This window comes from Gracilinanus agilis, chromosome 1 (assembly GCF_016433145.1).
Source record: "Gracilinanus agilis isolate LMUSP501 chromosome 1, AgileGrace, whole genome shotgun sequence".
Lineage (NCBI taxonomy): Eukaryota > Metazoa > Chordata > Mammalia > Didelphimorphia > Didelphidae > Gracilinanus > Gracilinanus agilis.
The window spans coordinates 141,495,329-141,515,400 of record NC_058130.1 but is presented as its reverse complement, the minus strand read 5'-3'; the positions used below and the strand labels follow the sequence as shown (position 1 = coordinate 141,515,400).

Genomic DNA, 20,072 nt, shown 5'->3' with positions numbered 1-20,072 from the left:
GCTCCCTCCCGGCTCCCAGGTTTCCCTCCGCCCCCTCAGCTTTGGGGACCGACCCCGAGAATAGAGCGGCCAGGCCAGCGGGTTCTCTCCTTAGGTTTGCCGGCCAGCCTTCCTCTCTCTAGTCCGACACCATCTCAGCCTTTTTTCTTCCTCTCTCCTTCATCGTGGGCCTCTTCTCTGCCGTCATGGAGCCCCTACCGCCGCTCCCAGCGTGTGTGGAGAGATGAGGGGCGTCAGTGGTCAAGATGGATGCGGGGGCCTGACGGCCCCAGCGGCGGCATCGCCTGCTCCCAGCTCTGAAGGGTCTGGTGCTCCCCGCCGGGCAGTGGCGCCCGTACTGATGCAGTGATGCTCACCGCGGCCACCGTCTGTCCTTCTCCTCCTCCCTCTTCTCCCATGTCTGAGGAGGTCTTTTGTCTGCCTCCGGAGCCGCAGGGAATCACTCTTCGCGCAGACCCGTCATCGCGGGCCGCTGCCTTGCCTCGGTCGTGAAGGGGGTGGGGGCGGGGTGGGGGCTGGTTCTCCGTAGCTGGCCGCCCTGGCCAATTTCCTTCCCATGAAAATGGAGCCGGATTTATTCATGACTCTGTCCGCATCAGCCGGGACCACGTCGGACTCCTTGCTGACGTTCGGGGACCTGTTCCCGGAGCAGAAGGGGAAATACTTCCTTATGGACCTGGAGAAAGTGTCTGAGGAATCCAGGGGGCAGGTGCCTAGTTCCGATCTGGTGCTGCTTCCTCCAGAGACCCCCCCGCAGCCCTCGGTGCTTTTAGGGCCTGTTCTGCAGGAAACCGGGTCTGTGGCTTTCCAGCAAGTTTTGGGGGAGGTGAAACTCCACCAGGATTTATTTGCTGAAGGACCTATCAAATATTTATATCGGTTAGAAAATCAGGAACTCTGTCTTTTGGACCAAGAGGCCAATTCTTCTGTCGCTGACATCGATCAGGACTTACCTGTTAGTGACAAGCAGATGTCTTTGCTAGGTGTGGTTAATAACGATTCTTCTGAAGGGGATTTTAATACAGCTATTACCTTGGTGCAGGATCCGGTCCTGTCTGACGGGTTAAAAGGTTCGGAAGAGCCGGAGCAAGAGGACCTTTATGCTCTTGATTTGGGCCCACCTCAGTCACCTCCACAGGATTTACAATTGAGCATAGAATTTAGGAAACAGGAATCATGTATGGGAAATTGCCTTCCAGAAAGTGAAGACGTTCTTCAGGATCAAAGAGATTTTTACTTAGGCATGGACCAGGCTGCTTGCCCGGACCCCAAAACCCAGCTCTCAGGACTTGATCCAGTTTTTTCCTGGACTAAAGAGCCAGAGGAGTATGTGCCCAGAAAATGCCAGAAAAGTGTTCCATTAAGTGCAGAAGATTTAAATCATAGTTACCAAATTAGCAATGAAATAAACTTCTTTCCCTCTTTCACTACTTCCACTTTGTGTGATCTGAAGTTAGATATAGTTCAAAATAACCTGGGCCAAACCTCTGATTTCAACCAGACTGAACCAATTCCAAATGAGTCTTCAGGGTGTCAGGAAGATGGCCCTCGCCTCAGAGCTGTATTTGATGCTCTAGACAGAGATGGGGATGGTTTTGTCCGTATAGAAGAGTTTGTTCAATTTGCCACAGTTTATGGTGCAGAACAGGTAATATAATCTAAAATCTCTCTAATTTGGGTAAATGCTTGTATGTCCTTGAATGTGTCTTCTATATGTTTTTACTTCATCTGAAAATTTATCTCTAAAAGAGCTGCTTCCATCAAGGAACAAATAATATCATTAATATATGTTTACACTAAATATAGGGTAATCTTGAAATGTGTGTACAAAGATAGTAGCTTTGGGATTTATTTTTCAATCTGGAATATACTTTATCTTTGATTATACCTTCTTTAATCTTTTTCACTTTTCTCTCTTTCCCCTCCCCTTAAAATTTTGGTATTGTGTCACCCTCCCATAAATACTCTATATATCTTCTTGTCCTAGTGAAAATAATTTAGTTGATTTGAGCTGAGAACAGTCTTGGGGAATTTGCAGGACCAACCTTAACCAAAAATTTGGAGGTAATAGCTTTTTTTTTTTGAGGGGGAGAAGGTTGAGGTAATAAAAGTTAAGGACCTATAAAATCCTAATTCCGTTGGAGCAGTTAAGGGCACATTAGTAGCATCTAGTTTTGAACAGTTATTTAAAAATATATGGTTAAGAATTTTTTCTAAATAATTGGGTTTTTATTTATTTGAGCCATGAAAAATAGAGCAATTTTCTCCTATTACCAATTTGTTTTCTTTCTGTGTTCTTTTGAATTATTTAATTACTAAACACAAATTAACAGATAGTTAGTGCTGGAAGGGGAGGTTGAGTTTGAACCAGCTACCTCTGGAACCTCAGGCAAACTCCCTCTGCCTGAGCTACCAGGCAGGAAGCTCAAGGGCTCTGTATAGTCAGCAAGCAGCCTTTTGGCTTGGCAGCCACAGCCTGCAGTGATGCTGCTGGGTGGGATTCCTTCTCTTGCCTGTCAGTTCTTCCCTCTACCTCTTAAGCTTAGCAGCTTCCTCACAAGGCTCCTCTCCAACAGGAGATAATCATGCTATATCAAAGACCCAGAGCTGGAAGGAACCCCAGAGACCATCGAGGGCGACTCCCTTATTTTATAGATGAGGTAACAGAGGCCCAGAGAGTTTAAATGACTTGCCCAATCTCATCGAGTTTAACTCTTATTTTACTAGGGAAATTGAGACCAAATAATTATTTTTCCCCATGACTAAACTGGTCACTAATAATAATGACATTTACATAGGCTTTTAAGTTTGCAAAGCCCTTAGCTTGAAGCAGACCTATGAAATAGGTTGTACAAGTGCTGAGCAAACTGAGGCACTGAGCACAATAGTGATTTGACCATGATCATATACCTAGTGTCAAATATGGAAATTAAATGATTCCAAATCCAGTAATTTCTTACAATAATTTCCTAATGCTTAATATGCATACTTTTTATAATGTCTCTAACTATACATAGGAATTTTCTTATATGTTTTATAACAAGATTTTGTTAGTGGTAGACATAATTACCTTAAGGGCTCCTCCAAATTCTCCAGAACCTCTCATTAAACATTGTCTGCTGATTACATTTGTTGAAATTTTTAAACATTGTTACAAGTTCTTATCTTAAGTGGGCCTTAAGTTACCATCATTTTCTTTCTTTCTTTTTTTTTTTTTTAAACCCTTAACTTCTGTGTATTGGCTCCTAGGTGGAAGAGTGGTAAGGATGGGCAATGGGGGTCAAGTGACTTGCCCAGGGTCACACAGCTGGGAAGTGTCTGAGGCTGGATTCGAGGACCTCCCCTCTCAGAGAGGCCTGACTCAATTCACTGAGCTACCCAGCTGCCTTACCATCATTTTCACAACTTAAGGCTCATCATTTTCATAGACATATTTGCATTTCTGTATATAGTGCAATATCATAGTTCTTATATGACCTTGCTAATAGCAAAGTATTTCATTAGAAGGCTAGCTACCCATTCTTTTGTAAACTAAGACAAGTTCCTGAATGAGGTTCTGATAGACTCTTATACTTTGCTGACCTCTTGTATATATATTCATAATCTGTGCAGAAATTCTTTTAAATATAAAATATGTCAACTATCCAGGATACTGTTTATTTACTATAATAATCTTTGAAATTTACCTTTCTCTATAATAACAAAATATTTATGATATGTGTTGATAACAGAGCATATTGTATATACATGACAATATGGCAGTGTCATGGTTCTTTGAGTATTATAGCCTAAGAAGGTATGGAACTGCTTTAAAAAAATCTTTGTGTTGTTGTCACTTCTAAATGACATCAAATCTCCCTTCCCTCTGCACAGCCTCCCCCCCCACCCCACCTCACCCCACCCCAAACTCTCCTTGTATAACAAAGAAGTATATTTAAGTAAAACAAACCATCATTTCATACATAGTATGTCAGAAAGTGAGTCAGAGGACCTACCTCTGGTATGTACTACCTGAGCGACTTTGGGTAAATCACAGCCTTCTAAGTCCTCACTTTTCTCATTTGTAAAACAGATTATTATATGGCTTCTGTGACTCTTTCCAGTTGAAGATCTGACCTGTAAGAGTCCCCCATTCACCAGAGATTTCTGATGTCTTTCAGGTTTTTCTTATACTGTTGTGGTCATTGTCCAGTGATTGTTCTTGTATTGCTGCTTACTTTGCTCTACCTTAGTTCATACAAATCTTCTTGTTTCTCTGTAGTCTTCATATATGGCATTTCTTGTGGGGCAAACAATGATTTGCTTTTTTTTTTTAAACCCTTACTTTGTGTCTTAGTAATAAATCTGAGACAGAAAAGTAAGAGCTAGGCAATAAAGGTTAAGTGACTTGCCAAAGGTCACACAGTTAGACATATCTGAGGTCAGAATTGAACCCAGGTCCTTCCAATTCCAGGCCTGGCACTCTATCACTGTGCTACCTAGTTGCTCCTGGGGCAAATAATATTATCTTTAACATACCACAATTCATCCTTTGCTTAATTGAAGGACACCCTCTTTTTTCTTGTTGCCACAGAAAAAATTTTTATATGTATGAGACCTTTCTGTCTTTGATCTCCTATTGTTTCATGTCCAACAGTGATTTCCTTGGGTCTGATGGTACATATAATTTAGTATATTTCTAATAGTTATAGATTGTGGTCTAGAATGGTCAGATCGATTCATAATTCCAACACTGGTGTGCCTATATCCTCAAAGCCCCTCTAGCATTTACCACTTTTGTCTTCTGGTGTCTGTTTGCATCCTGAAAGTACGTCTTAGATTCAGTGTTATTAAATGCCCTGTTGATCTGCATTTGAAGTTCATGCTTGTGTTTTTCTGTCTAGAATAAATATATAACTGAGTTGTGTCCCATCCACCAATTCCACATTTACCATGTTGGTTGTCTCTCTAGTGCTGGTACTGTTTTGGAAGTTTTTTCTTTTTTGCCATGTGGACTTGACAATGCCTTTGTCTTTGGTTTCAATGTAATTGGTTGATATTTTTCTTTAGCCATTGATTGTGCTATATAACTTAAGAATGTAGATAGGTTTCAGGTTGTACTCGTGAAAATACTTCTTGTATAGATCATTAAGTTGCAGCATGGAGTGAGGTCTTGATATATGGGAGCCAATGTAACACAGTAGAGTAGAATGCTGACTTGGAGTCAGGAAGACCTGACTTCAAACATTTACTAGCTCTGTGACCAAGGGCAAGTCATTTAACCTCTCAGTTTCCTCATTTGTAAAATGAGGATAATAATATCTATAGTATTACCTTATGGGATTATTGTAAGGCTCAAATGAGTTAATGTGTACAAACTGCTTTGTAAGCCTTAGAACCAAATATAAATGTCAGCTATTTTTCTTATTAAAAAATGGGATAAAATTTTCCTGCATATTAGGTTCTTTTTCTGGTCTTAGGACTTCCTTATTTACCTTATATGATTTCTGCATATCATATGTACTCAACTTAATAGCCAGAAAGTACTTTCAGTAAAGTTTCATTTTACTGACTTAAAATTATGGCCATTTGAAGGATATTTTGTCTTTTTCCCTTATTGGTCACAGTGAGAAAAGTTTGAATGGCCATTTAGAGGGTTGGTATAACAATGAGTTAAATTCCATGAAAGTCTCATAAGCACCCAATACATGCAAGACTAAAGTCATATTTTCTTCAATGTATAAAGGTGATCCTGGGCTCTCAAAAGCTGTGCTGGGGAGCCAAATCTTACCAAGCTGGAAAACAGCAATTATAGACACATCATTAATCTCTCTGTTGTCCAAAAACCAGCCTAGCTATTCTCAGAAAGGTTCATCACCAGGTGAGCTATATGATGATGAATTTTTCAGCCATTGCAATGCTTAAAAATTGTCTCCTTAGGTTGTAATCTCTGTTGGTGAAGGTAATATGATGAAATTACAGTAATGAAATACTGAAGTATTTGGCAGGCACTGGGAATACAGGGATGAAAAAAAAATCAACCTCAAAACATTTCTTGCCCTGGAGGAATTTACATCTAATAAATGTAATATATTTATGTATACAAATGTATTTATGTATATATATGTATACAAATAACTATTATATAGGTTGTACAAAGAAAGGAAAAGAAATGGTCCAAACATAGTGCTAAGGACTTTTCAAAGGGAGAATGGGGAGAATATGAAATAGGACAGCCAGTACATTATTTAGTCTCTTCCTTCTGACACAGGTGTCCCACATCCTCTGGTAGAATTTAAAATTTGAAGAATGATAGTAATTCTTAATTTGCTGGGCGATTATACCAGGGACCGCTTCCACAGAAGCTATTTTTCATTCATTAATTCAGATTTCATCAAAAGTTGGAGACTTAATGGTAATTCTGTGGACCTCCATGAAGCCCTTTAGGATATTCATAATAATAATAATAATTTTGGTTGACCATTTAGGTATATTCTGGTCAGGTTGCAATTTTAGGAAATTTATTTACATGCTTAGCCCATAAGGCCAACTTTTTTATTTTCTTCCGGATAATGTGGAGGCATAAGCAAAACCTGACTGACTTTTTTTTTCAAGTGACATCTTTGTCTTTCTTTTCCTATAATCCATTCATTTATGAAGAACCCATTTATAGCTAAAAGGAAGGAAGAATGATCATTCTTTGAGTTGGATAGATGGAGTAATTGTCATCTAGTCCTATATCTACAGAGAAAGTGAAGAATAACTGAAATTCACATAGCAGTGTTTGTGTTTTAAAAAGATTAATCCTTACGACTTGGTTAAGTTAACTAATACAAGGGTTATTATACTCATTTGATAGATCAAGAAACAGCAAGGTTAAAGTGACTTGGCCATGGTCATATGGCTAGTAAAGGGCTTTTGATTATATCACATTGTGCCATTCTCCCCTTTACAAAACTGTCATTTTAGGATTTGAATTTTGGGATTACTTTTGATTTGGCAGGTATCTTAACCATTGCTCCTGTTCTACAAGTAGGTCAATAAGCAGAATAATACCTTGAACAATACTTTAGAGTCAGAAGGGACTTTAGAACTTACTGGGTCTAGCTAATTTAAATTAAAAGAAAAATAAATATTAAAAAGTCTTGATTTTTTAAAAACCAAGCCTTTCTAATGGGATTTCAAAAACATGGAGCATATATGGCTGAATGATTTATGAATTCTGGTTAGATGACAGCAAGCCCTTGTTGACTATTTAGTCAAGTGACTACTGGCTTATTTAATTGTTAATAAATTTTTGTTTGATAATTGCTTAAATTTGTAATTCTAACAAGTGTATTTTTATAAGTTTTGTTGCCATTATTTTGCTTTTGTTGCCAGATATTTCCCCTTTAACCTCTTACCCTTCACTAACTGAACCCTTTCTTATAACAAAAAAAAAAATGTCTAAGCAAGACCAATTAACATAGTGGCAACTAACATTCACTAATTCACTGTTAGAGAAGATATTAACTTTATTCACCTCTACTACTGCTGAGGCCTTACATATGGTAGGCACAAATAAATAAAGTTTTGAATGGAATTAGCATGAAGGTAATGTTAGGGCCTGCATACCATGCCTATTAGTTAAATAAGCAACTTATTGAGTTTGAATCTTAATGGGAGCAGCAGGCTTATATAAAGCAAATATCTTTTCCTATTTCCTTGACAATGTTATGGTGCTTTTAAATTTTATTATGTCATCTTGGGACAGATCAGGTGTGATGTAGTGTAATAGAGTTTCAAAAGAAATTAACAGTTGAAGTCAATGTGAAAAGAGAGGACTAGAAGTGAACCTCTGATTAAATTAAAAAAAAACTAGATAGTATAAATGATTCCTTCAGACAATAAATTGTCCTTGCCTACTGTAAATTACAGTAGAGATCTGTAAGAAAAGTTTACTTTTGACCATTGGAATATATCAAGTACAACACAGGAAAAAAACAAAGAGGGAATTTAAATTTTATTTAATTAAAAATACATATAAGTATATACAACTTATGTCCAACAGAGAACTCTATACATGAAAAGTATTATATACTTTCTAATGATTTTGTGTGGAAGTACTAGTCATTGTTCTTTCCAATAGTCATGGGAATGGTGTTACTATAGAACTCTGGGATCATCCTAGCACCACTACTAATGGGGGTAGAAGAACTCTTTCTTCTCCCCCCCACCCCCGTTAGTTAGTTGTTTTTTTTTTGCTACCATTCTCATTACATTACATTACATTACACTTAAAGTCTTGCTACATCCATGATTTAATTTTTAACAATTAAAAAATATTTCATCTTTTTCCAATGACATGTAAAAATAGTTTTTAATGTATATTTTTCAAATTTCAGTTCCAAATTTTCTCCTTCCCTTCTTTATTGGGAAGGTAAGAAATTTGATATAGGTTATGCATATGCCATTATTTTAATTTAATTTAATTTAATTTTAACCCTTACCTTCTGTCTTAGAATTAATGCATTGTATTGATTCTAAGGCAGGAGAACAGTAAGGGTTTGGCAATGGGGCTCAAATGTCAAGGGCCACATAGCCAAGAAGTGTCTGAGATCAAATTCGAACTCAGGACTTCCTATTTCCGGGCCTGGCTCTTTATCTACTGAGCTGTCCCCTCAGAGTTATTTTAATGTGCATTTCTCTAATCAATAGTCATTTAGGGCATTTTTTCCATATGATTATAGATAGCTTTGATTTTTTTTTTGTCTGAAAACCATCTGTTTATATTGTTTGACTATTTATCAATAGGAGAATTACTTGCATTCTTATAAATTTTACTCAATTCTCAAAATATTTGAGAAAGGAGGCCTTTGTCAGAGGTATTTACTCTAAACACTTTTCCCCCACAGTTATTATTTTTCTTTATCTTATTTTCCCACTGTTTATCCCCCCCACACTTTATCTCCTTTCACTCTGTCCTTCCTCAAAAATGTTTTGCTTCCTACCACTTCTCCCATTCTATCTTCCCTTTTATAAGTCCCACCTTCTCTTCTGCTTCTGCTTCTGCTGTGTATAGATTTCTATACCCTATATTCTTTATGCTTGAGCCACTTCCTATGAGAGAGAGGTTCATGTTGTCTACTCCCCTTTCCCCTCCATTGTATAAGCTGTAAAAGCCCATTTTGTGGGATAATTTACCCCATTCTACCTCTCCCTTCCCCTTTATCCTAATGAATCCCACTTTCTTACTTCTAAATCTTATTTCTTGAATATCATTCCATCATAGTCAATCCACATTTGTGCCCACTCTCTAGATATACTCCTTCTAACTGCTCTAGAAATGATAAAGTTCTTAGGAATTACAAGTATCATCTTTCCTCGTAGAAAAGTAAACAGTTTAACCATACTGAATCCCTTATCTTTTCTCTTTCCTGTTTACCTTTTTATATTTCTCCCCTTGAGTCTCATATTTGAAAGTAACATTTTCTCTTCAGATCAGACTTTTCATCAGGAATACTTGAAAACTCTCTGCTTCATTAAATATCTATTTTATCTCCTGAAGGATTATACTTAGTTTTCCTAAGCAGGTGATTATGGTTATAATCCTAGCTCCTTTGCCCTCTGGGATACTATATTCCAAGCTTTTCAATCCTTTAATGTAGAAGATATTAAATCTTATGTGATCTTAACTGTGGCTCCATGATATTTGAATGATTTCTTTCTGACTGCTTGTAATATTTTCTCCTCAGTCACTCTGAAGCTTGCTCCTGGTTTGCTGGGACATGTTCTGTGCTGAGCTGCACTCTACTCTCACTTCAATACGATAGACCTTTCCTGCTGGTCTTCTAAGTTGTCTTGGGCAGGAAAATTGTTTTTACCCTCCCCTCTTCTTATTTGGGCTCTACCATTCCAGAATTCATTTTGGGGTATTATTTTAAAATTGTGTGGAGGAGAATTTGGGAGATCTCAGGTGAGTCCCTGCCCTCTCTCCATGATCATTCATTTCCCTTCCAAGATTCTTTTGAATCGTAACTTGGCATTGGTGTAATCATTGTATGATAAGAGTTGGGACGCTTCCTTGTGTTAGGATTATAGATAATGGCTCTTTTAACTGATGTGACTATTCTCTTTCAGCTTTTATGAATGTTGGACATTGCTTCTTACTATAGTCACAATCCTGATAAATGCTAGATAAAACTCTGCTTTGGTCTAGACACTAAAATATAGGGTCAATAAAGAATGCTATAAGATGCTAAAAACTCCATTTTTTTTTTTTGAGAGAGATCATACTTAAGTCAGTAGCAGTATTAAACTCAAGTGGTTCTACAGCCATTTCTTTAGACTCTAAAAGCAGGCTAAATATTAATACATTTAGAGTCAATAGCTAACAAAATAATTATGGAAAAAATCAGAGATTATTTTGTTGTTTAATTTGGTGAGTCTTACAGAATGTTAAATTAACATATTCACTTGCTTACTGTTATTAGATTGGCTATTCTCGTTAATTGCATGAATTTTCATTAGAAAATTCCTGTGGTTTTCTAAAAAAATTGCTGCTAATGATACCAATAACCTTTATCTAAACTACTGTTTAACTTATTATCTAAGCTACCGTATTTGTAATTACTTTTCCAGGGAAAAGTACAATATTGTAAATAAGAGAAAGAAAGGTTAGATATTTTTAAAGTATTCTTTTAGGTGGGTTCAAGAACTTATGGAGGAAAAAAGATGATAGGGAAAAATTCAGTAACTCTTTAGGAAGATTGATTGTGAGAAATTCTTTGAGTAAATACCTGTTTGTCAGTTTGAGACAAAATGCTTGATGTTAAGTTTAACATTATTTTTTGTAAACTTGTAACAACTTAAGAAGGAAAGTTGATTCTCTCTTGGGTTAGCATTGTTTTGGTCACATTTTTTTGGTAGGCTCCTTCTGTTTTTCATAATTTTCAGAACCAAAACAAAAATTAAGCTTCACTGTTCCATCTTGGGTAAGTGCTACTGGGGACATGTCTTCCAGCTGCTGTTTTGTACTGAAAGCTGCTGAAGTAGGCCTGTAGAGTGGGATGGACATGTTGTATAGTAGTGGACATTTGAGAGCCCTAAGATCTTCTGCTGTGGGATTTTATAGTATTGATGATTTTAAGTTTTAAGAGTGTGATAACTTGGAGAATTTTTAAATAATAAAGGCAAATGTGACAGGATATTCATTGTAGACTCAGTACTGCCACAGTGTGTTTATTTGCGCTCCTTTAACTCACAGCTTTCCACGATTCAAAACCCAGATAACACCTAAGCTATTTCTAGCCTTTTTCTTTTGGAAGGGAAAGGATAAAAACTTGTTGAAATGCTATTTTGTTAAATGGGCTCCCTCTCTCTTCGTCATTCTTTTTTTTCAGTGATTTTCTCCTTTATATTTACAGAAATTTACATATGATCTCAAAGATTACTCTTCACTGGAGGTCTTCAGACTTATGACTGAATGTCAGAGATGTGGTAGAGGAAATTCTTCAAATTTAACTAAATGTTAATCTTTGAGGTAGATCATTGGAAATAAATGATCATTGTAATGGATATCCCTTCAAATTTAGAGACTGCCAATGTGAATTTTACCTACTAAATAATAAACATATTGTAATCTGTAGCAGTGGAAGAAGTTCCTGTGCTACCAAAATTTTAGATCCTCCAGGTATTCACTTATAAGCTTATTATCCCCTAAAAATAACATAGATACCCAGGGTAGATGCACAGGCCATGTTGGGGAAATCTTGCCCATACATCACTTTGTAAATGCAGGAAGTACTCTTTGACCAACTCTAGGGCAGTGGCTAGTGAGCAAAAGCCTTTTCTTTCCTTTTTCATTTTTGTAGGCATGAATGAGTTGAGAGTTGCATTGTTGTTATCATTATCTTTCTCTCAAAGTCAACCCTCTGATGAACTTCCATATTTCAACCAAGGACACCACCAGGGTCACTAAGCATATAACCAGCCAATAAGTAAATTTTATTTCTGTTTGCACATCTCTGAGGTCTGTCCTTTTCTCTTTACTAACACAGTCATAAGTCTATTTCAGGCCCTCATCACCTCTCATCCAGGTTGTTAAAATAGTCTCAAGTTTCTGTCCTCTCCAATCTATCCATAACTGCTGCCGAAGTGCTTTTCCCAAAGCCAAATCTGACCATATCACTCCCCTTTACAATAAACTTCAGTGACTTCTAGTTGGTTTTAGAATTAAATATAAACTCCTTTTGACATTTAAAATGTTTCACAATATGGCCAATCTACCTTTCTAGCATTATTTATTATACACTGCTTCCAATTTTTTTAAACCCTTACTTTCTATATTAGAATCAATATTGGGTATACGTTCTGAGGCAGAAGAGTGGTCAGGGTCAGGTGATTGGGGTTAAGTGACTTATTCAGGGTCACACGACTAGGAAGTGTCTGAGGCCAGATTTTAAACCAGGTTCTCCAGACTACAGGCCTGGCTTTCTGTCTACTCTGCTACCTAGTTGCCTTGACAAACTAGACTTCTTGCTGTTTTTTACACATGAAATTCCATCTATACACCTTTGCACTGGTTGCTCCAGGTTTATAACATACTCCCTCCTCATCTCTGCCTCTCTCTTAAAATCCTTGTTTTCTTCAATACTCAATTTAAGTACTGACTTGTACACGATTCTTTGATCCAACATGAAACGAAACCTTTCCAGATATCCCCAGATTCTAGTGCCCTCAGTCCCCGTGTTACTTTTCATTATGTATATACAGATATTCCTTCCACACTGTGACTTTTCCCATAGGCTGGCATAAGAAATTAAATGAGAACTTTTTGAGAATTTTGAGGAAGCTACAGATATCATGCAAAGACTAAGAGATGACACAGAAAAAGTTTAGAATCTCAGAAATATAGAAAACATATGTATAGTATTGTACAATACCAACGTATTTATTTTTAATACCATAAACATATACAATTTATTTTTTAAAGTTAAAATAACTACAAAGTTAAAGTTAGCAAAAAGAAATGTGAAAGCCAGCAGATAACACACAAAGGCTAGAAAGGTAGAGATATCTTTAAAAGTTTAGTAACTCATAAAATGCATATAAGGTACTGTAAACACCCCATAAAAGAAAAAAATTCAGACTTCTCTGGTGTAAAGGGAGGGCCAAAATTTTTATGAGGCATTTCCAGATTGCAGGAGTGCTGTGTGCCTAACTCCCACAATACAGAAGGGGATACCTGTATACATACATGTATATATAACATATACACATAAACATATATGTTCCCTGTTACATACATGTACATATTAATGTATGCTCCTTGAGGGCAGAAAATATTTTATTTTTGTCTTTGTATCCTTAACACATAGTATAATGCCTGACACTTGATAGCTATTTAATCAGCATTTGTTGATTGATATTGAAGGGAACTTCAAAATTGATGAGGTCACAAATATATTTCAGTATTTGAGAGATCCAGTTGTGTGGTTTCAACTTGTACAGATTTGTCTGAATCTTCAATTTTATGAAATAAGCCACAGGAAAAATAAATATTTGGAAAGATATGAAAAAAGTTATACAGTATGATACAAGAACATTTGAAGAATTCTAGATTTAAGTATTGAAAAAATGCAAATACTTCACCATGAAATATTCATTTGGCAGATTCTACCCCCTTTTCCACATATACTTTCCTATTTTTCTACCAGTGGTTTTCTTAGTCAGTGGCTTCCAAAGTAGAGGCTTTGGCGCGTACTTCCAAGAAGCCATGGAATGACCCATTGAGCTCTAGTAACAACTAAAAAACCTACAAACTTTTAATCCTCAGAGATTATATATTCCAGCATTTTCTTCATACAGCATTTATCTAGTTATTCCCTGGCAAGATATTTAAAGGAATTGCTAAACTTAAAGATGTTATCTATCTTTCTTTTACAAAAAGATAAATGTCCCAAGTTTGATGACCAGTGGCTGAAAACAGTATTTAACTGAGAATATATTTTCAAATAAATGCACTGATTTGTCCTGAAGTAATTTTCCCCCTTATTTTTTGTTTTACATTACCTACTCTCCCCTAATATCCTTCCCTCTTCTTTAGTATGTAGAGCCATTAGAGTACATTCTTTTATATTAAAGAATAAAGGGGGCACCTGAGTGGCTCAGTGGATTGAGAGCCAGGCCTAGAGATGAGAGGTCCTGGGTTCAAATTTGGCCTCAGACACTTCCTAGCTGTGTGACCCTGGGCAAGTCATTTAACCTCCATTGCCTAGCCTTTACTGCTCTTCTGCCTTAGAACCAATACACATTATTGATTCTAAGATGGAAGGTAAGGGTTTAAATCAGTGGTTCCCAAACTTTTTTGGCCCACCGCCCCCTTTCCAGAAAAAATATTACTTAGCCCCCTGGAAATTAAATTTTTTAAAATTTTAATAGCAATTAATAGGAAAGATAAATGCACCTGTGGGCATCACTGCCTCCCTGGATTGCTGCAGCACCCACTTTGGGAATCACTGTTTAAATAAACAAACAAACAAATAAATAAATATATACATATATATATATTAAAGAATAAAAAGTTCAGCAGAACTAATCAGTATGCTAATAGTGTCTAATAGCATTTGCAGAATTCTGCATACATAGTCACCCATCTTTGCACAGAATCTACATAGGGAGATGCACTTTCATATCTGTTTTCTGGAGTCAGGGTTGGTCATTGTAATTATGCAGCATGGTTTCAATTTTCTTCTTGTTCTTTCTATTTCCATCTTTGAAGCCATGTGTAAATTGTTTTCTTGATTCTGTTTATTACACCTTATATCAGTTCATAAAAGTCTTTCCCTATCTCTTTATATTCTTTATGTTTGTCTCTTATGGCACAGGAATATATTACATTCATGTACCATAACTTGTTCAGACATTCCCCTGATGATGGGCATCTACTTTATTAATAATTCTTTGCTACTACAAAAAATATCGCTATAACTTTTTTGGTATATATATATATGCATATATATATTATACCTTTCTCTGTATCTTCAACTTCCTTGGTGAGGTATATTTAACACTGGGGTCTTTGGGTCAAAAGCTATAACATTTTAGTTAATTGTCAGCATAATTGCAAATTGCTTTTTGGAATGATTGGATCACTTCACTGTTATACCAATAGCCTTTGAGTTTACCTGCCCCTACACAACTCTTCCATCATTTATCATCATATTTCCATCTTTTGACATCATTGCCAATGTTCTGGATGTGAGTAGAAACCTCAGTTGTTTGATTTATATTTTTATTCCTATTGATTTGAATCATTCTTTCATATGCCTGTTAATATTTTACAGTTCTTCTTTTGAAGAGTTTGCTCATATCCTTTAATCACTTGTTCATTGGAGAATGCTTTTGGCATATGTTTATATTATTTCACTATATATCTTGGATATCAGACAAAGGCAATGTTTTAACAGTGAGTGAAAGTGTAACTTTTTTTTTACAACTTGGCTTTTTAAAAAATAAACTAAAATTTTTTTATACTTTACTTTCCATCTGAGTTTCAAGGCAGAAGAACAGTAGGGGCTAGGCAATTGGGTGGAGTTAAGTGACTTGCCTAGGGTCACACAGCTAGGAAGTGTCTGAAGCCATATTTGAATTCAGGATCTCAATAGTTATTTATATCAGGATCAATATTCCCCATAACACTCCTTTATCTAGGACTGGCTCTTAATCCTCTGAACTACCTAGCTATGTAACTCTTTTAAAAGAAGAAATGTGCTATGGACATTTTGAAAATTGATGTTCAGAAATGTTTCCATTGTTACATAATTTTTTTAACTGAAAATGTCTGTCATCTATATGAACTCTCGCATTTGTACACTTAAAATTGGAAATAGAATTTTCTAACCTGCTTTCAAATGAAGAATCTCAGTGGATTTTGTACCTATTTGTTAAAAATATAAAAATGCAACCCCTTCAAATTAGTTTGCAAGAATATCTGACATTATACAAGACAGAAATTTACAAGCTGAATTTCATCACAAACTTTTGTATAATTGGTGGGTGGAATTAAATTATCATGATGATTTATTAAATAAAGCCACTTTCCAAATGATAGAAACTTCTTTCTTTCACTTGGGGCTACATATCTTTCTGGAGTACTTTGTTTTAAATGAATGACAGCCATAAAATTAAGTATCAGAATAAAATTAACATATGCCCATGCACATGTGTATAATTTACAAATCAATATGCATAGATTTGAAGTGAAAAGCAGTGAATTGTAATGGATAGAGAGCCAACCTTAAAACCAACAAGACATGAAAGACATGGGCTCAAGTACCACATTGGAAACATACTGACTGTATGAGCCTGGGCAATTTGATAACACTTTCACTGCTAACCATCCAGCAACTCTCTAAGATTAAATGTTGTAGAAGAGGTGCCAGCAAATGTTGAGGAAGTTTCCTATAGCAGTGAAATCACAGGTCCAGGAAAATTCCATGAAAATAATCATCATTGGCTTGTCTTCTAGCGAGCAACTTATAATTGTGTGGTTTTGAATATTTTGTTAATATCTTGAATAGGGATGATAATTAAAAAAGACTTTATAAACAATACTGTTGAAATCATTACTTTGTGAACATCTGAAACGTCTAGGTATAAAACATTTTAAGGAACAGCTAACTGGAAAATTAGGCATTTTGGAAAGCACGTTAAAACTTTGGACCATTCCCTTCTGTCATGAGCACTAGACATTTCCATTGGTTTCCATGCCCTAGATTAAGACCCTCAAGAGGAGAGACTCATTTTTGATTTTGTATGTATAACTTCTAACACAGTGCTGGCACATGGTAAATGCTTAATACATTTGTTAATTAGTAATCATTTTACATCTTATTTTCTACTTTGGACCCCAGATTCAATAAGTCCAAAATGGAATTCATCCTTCCCCCAGAAAACCTTTTCTACTTTGCTCTTTTTGTTCATTGACATCAGTCACTCAGGCTCAGTACCCACTGGGAAAATGGCTGGATTTGAATCCTTGAATCTGCCACTTAGCAGCTGTGTGATTGTAGGCAAGCCAAGTAATTTCTCTGTGCCTCTCATCTGTAAAATAAGGACATGAACTTGATGACTATTAAAGACCTTTCCATTTCTGGGTTCCTGTGATTTCTGACCCTCTCCTTTGCTGTCTCAATATCCATTTGATTGCTATGTCTTATTGGTTTCACCTCGAAAAATATTCTCCTATCTAGGCAGCCAGGTGGCGCAGTGGACAGAACCCTAAGTAAATCTGGGGTCAGGAAGATCTACATTCGAATCTGTCCTCAGACACTATGTGTGCCTCTAAGCAAATCCCATATGTTTTTGCCTTAGTTTTGTCAACTGTAAAGTGGGAATAAGGGCATCTACCTTGAAGGCTTGTTGTGAAGATCAAATGAGATATTAAGTATTTAGAACAGATCCTGGCACATAAATAGTCATTATATAAATACTTTTCCCCTTCCACTGCTATAGCAACCCTAGTTCAGACTCTTATTACCTGTAAACTAGACTGTAGTAATGGTCTGCAAACTTGTCTTTCTTTTCTCTAGTCTACTCTGTGTACCCCTGCCAGTCATTTTTATTAATGCTCAGCTCAGATCATGTTATTTTGGAAACCTTCGGTATCTTCCTATTGCCAACAGGAAAGTACAGATTCCTTTGCTTGGCATTCCTGTTCTGCTATCTAAACTCCAGCCTGATTTTCTGAGCCAACTTTGTACTTTGTGTTGTAGCCAGAGTTGACTTTTTGCTGTTCCCTGAAGTGACCTGGCCCTGTCCTGGCTCTGCCTTTTCTCATTCTCTCCTCTGTGCCTTCAATCCCTTCTTCCTTCTCAAATGCCCTATTTCTGCCTGTTAAATTTTGCCAAACCTTCATGGTTTAGTGGAGTTCTCTGTCATATCTCCCTGCAGTCGTCCCTGCCATAGCCCTCTTCTAGTTTATGTAGCATTTCTTTCTTTCTTTCTTTCTTTCTTTCTTTCTTTCTTTCTTTCTTTCTTTCTTTCTTTCTTCCTTTCTTTTTAAACCCTTAACTTCTGTGCATTGGCTCCTAGGTGGAAGAGTGGCAAGGGTGGGCAATGGGGGTCAAGTGACTTGCCCAGGGTCACACAGCTGGGAAGTGTCTGAGGCCGGATTTGAACCCAGGACCTCTCGTCTCTAGGCCTGGCTCTCAATCCACTGAGCTACCCAGCTGCCCCCTATGTAGCATTTTTACACTTCTCTTTTGTACTTCCTACATCACTGCATTATCATTTGGATTACTTATTTGTGTACGTGATCGTGACTTATCAAGCTCCTCCATCACCTTGCTTGTAGTAGTTACTCAATAGATACTGATTGAATTGAATTTTTATTGAATTGTCATCCATTATATTAAAGTAATTGTGGCCTGATGGTTTGAATCTTGGATTTTTTAGTGCCTTCATTTTGGCAAGGAATAATTGTAGGTATTTGGGAGAATTAGTTGTTGTTTTTTTTTTTTTAAGGTTTGGGATTCTATTTACCTGAAGATAGTTTAGACAGGCTTGCTTAATATTTCAGATCTCTTCTATGTTATGCAAAATAGGCAGTGAAGGGAAGAGACAGAAAGTACTTGGAAATTCATTTTGGAAATACATCATCTGCTTCAGGAAAAGCTCCTCATTAACTTGTTCTAAAACACAATACTTAAGTCTCTAATCCCAAACTGCTTCCTTTCTTTTACCTTCCCAGTTTTTTTGGCTTCCAATTTGGCAGGGTGAGTGATAATTCCATCATGTCACTGTTATACAGTGTTGGAAAAATTATGTGAGACAGCTTATACTGGATAATTCTAGTGTATATTTAGAAGATGTGAAGGGAAAATATACTCAGTTGATGACATTCTGGTTGACTGGCTCCAGAGGTAGTGTTCTGTGTGCTATTTTATTGAAACTATTTTCACCCATGTGCAAAATTGTGGCTAATTCCTGATTGTTTTGTACTTACTAAGATATTTTGAGGTAAAATGAAAGCTTTGGAAGAATGATGTTATCAATTGAGAGCATAATTATTTCAAATAGAAAAAGCAATAGGTTTTTAATTTTCCATAAAACATTTCTCTGAAAGTGCCTTAAAAAACACAACTATGTTTCTTTGCATAAAGACTTTGTTATCTGGATTACAGTTGTGTTTCATAAAACATTGAAGAAAGAATGTGAAGACTAGGAAAGTTATTTTCATTATGAAATGACTATTAAATAGCAGTTTATTGGTCAGTTAATGTGTGCTGAGGATACTAGTTGTCCTTGGGGTTTGCAAAAAAAATTTTTTTTGAAACTAGCTCCTGGCCTTAAGGAATTTATAGTTTAAAAAAGCTTATGAAATAGGAGAGGGAAAAAAGGTCATTATTCTTAAATTTTAAAAGGGAACACTGTGTCCTTCTTTTGGGGTACTTTGAAACATCTGTAATTTTTCACTTTCAGTCAATATTCAATAGGGTAGACTGTGAATTTTGCATCTATAACTCCATTCGAAGTGAATATTATCTGAAGGATGACTGATTCTAGTAGAATGATTTGTCAGTTTGGTGCCATAAACATGGACAGACTTATCTATAGTCTGAATTTAGAGACTAGAAATCTTGTAAGTACATAATAATAATAGTTTTGTGAAACATGTTTTTCTCACAAAGAACCAGTGAAATAGGTAGTGCATATATTATTATCTCCATTTTTCAGAAGAGGAAACTGAGGCCAAGAAAGTTTAAATGTCTTCTTGCTCATGGTTGCAATTGTGTCACTAGGTCTTTTATATTCCTAGTGGTCACTATGCCTATTAAATGTTGGATTTATTAAATGTTAGGACTTGGGCCTTAATTTTCTAGGTTCCAAAACAATATTCTTTTTTGTCATTCTGAGCTCTGAGTTAGAGTATTAACTTCTTACCTGATGTATTAAGTTTGTGATAGCTATTAAACATTGGCAGACATTTAGAAAACCTCTTCTGAAAAATTCTGCAAATATGTCTATTGCTTTTTTTTCTCTTCCTTCCTTCCTTCCTTCCTTCCTTCCTTCCTTCCTTCCTTCTTTCCTTCCTTCCTTCCTTCCTTCCT

General features: G+C 36.4%; 1 protein-coding gene across 1 annotated transcript in view; it reads left to right on the top strand.

The window, feature by feature from the left end:
* The first annotated feature begins 1,196 nt into the window (after positions 1-1,196).
* Positions 1,197-20,072, top strand: part of RAB11FIP3 (RAB11 family interacting protein 3) — a 169,926-nt gene continuing 151,050 nt past the window's right edge. The window contains exon 1 of the mRNA XM_044657590.1: positions 1,197-1,648. Within this exon, the coding sequence (XP_044513525.1) occupies positions 1,244-1,648 (405 nt within the window). The 5' untranslated portion in view covers positions 1,197-1,243. The remainder of the gene's footprint in view (positions 1,649-20,072) is intronic.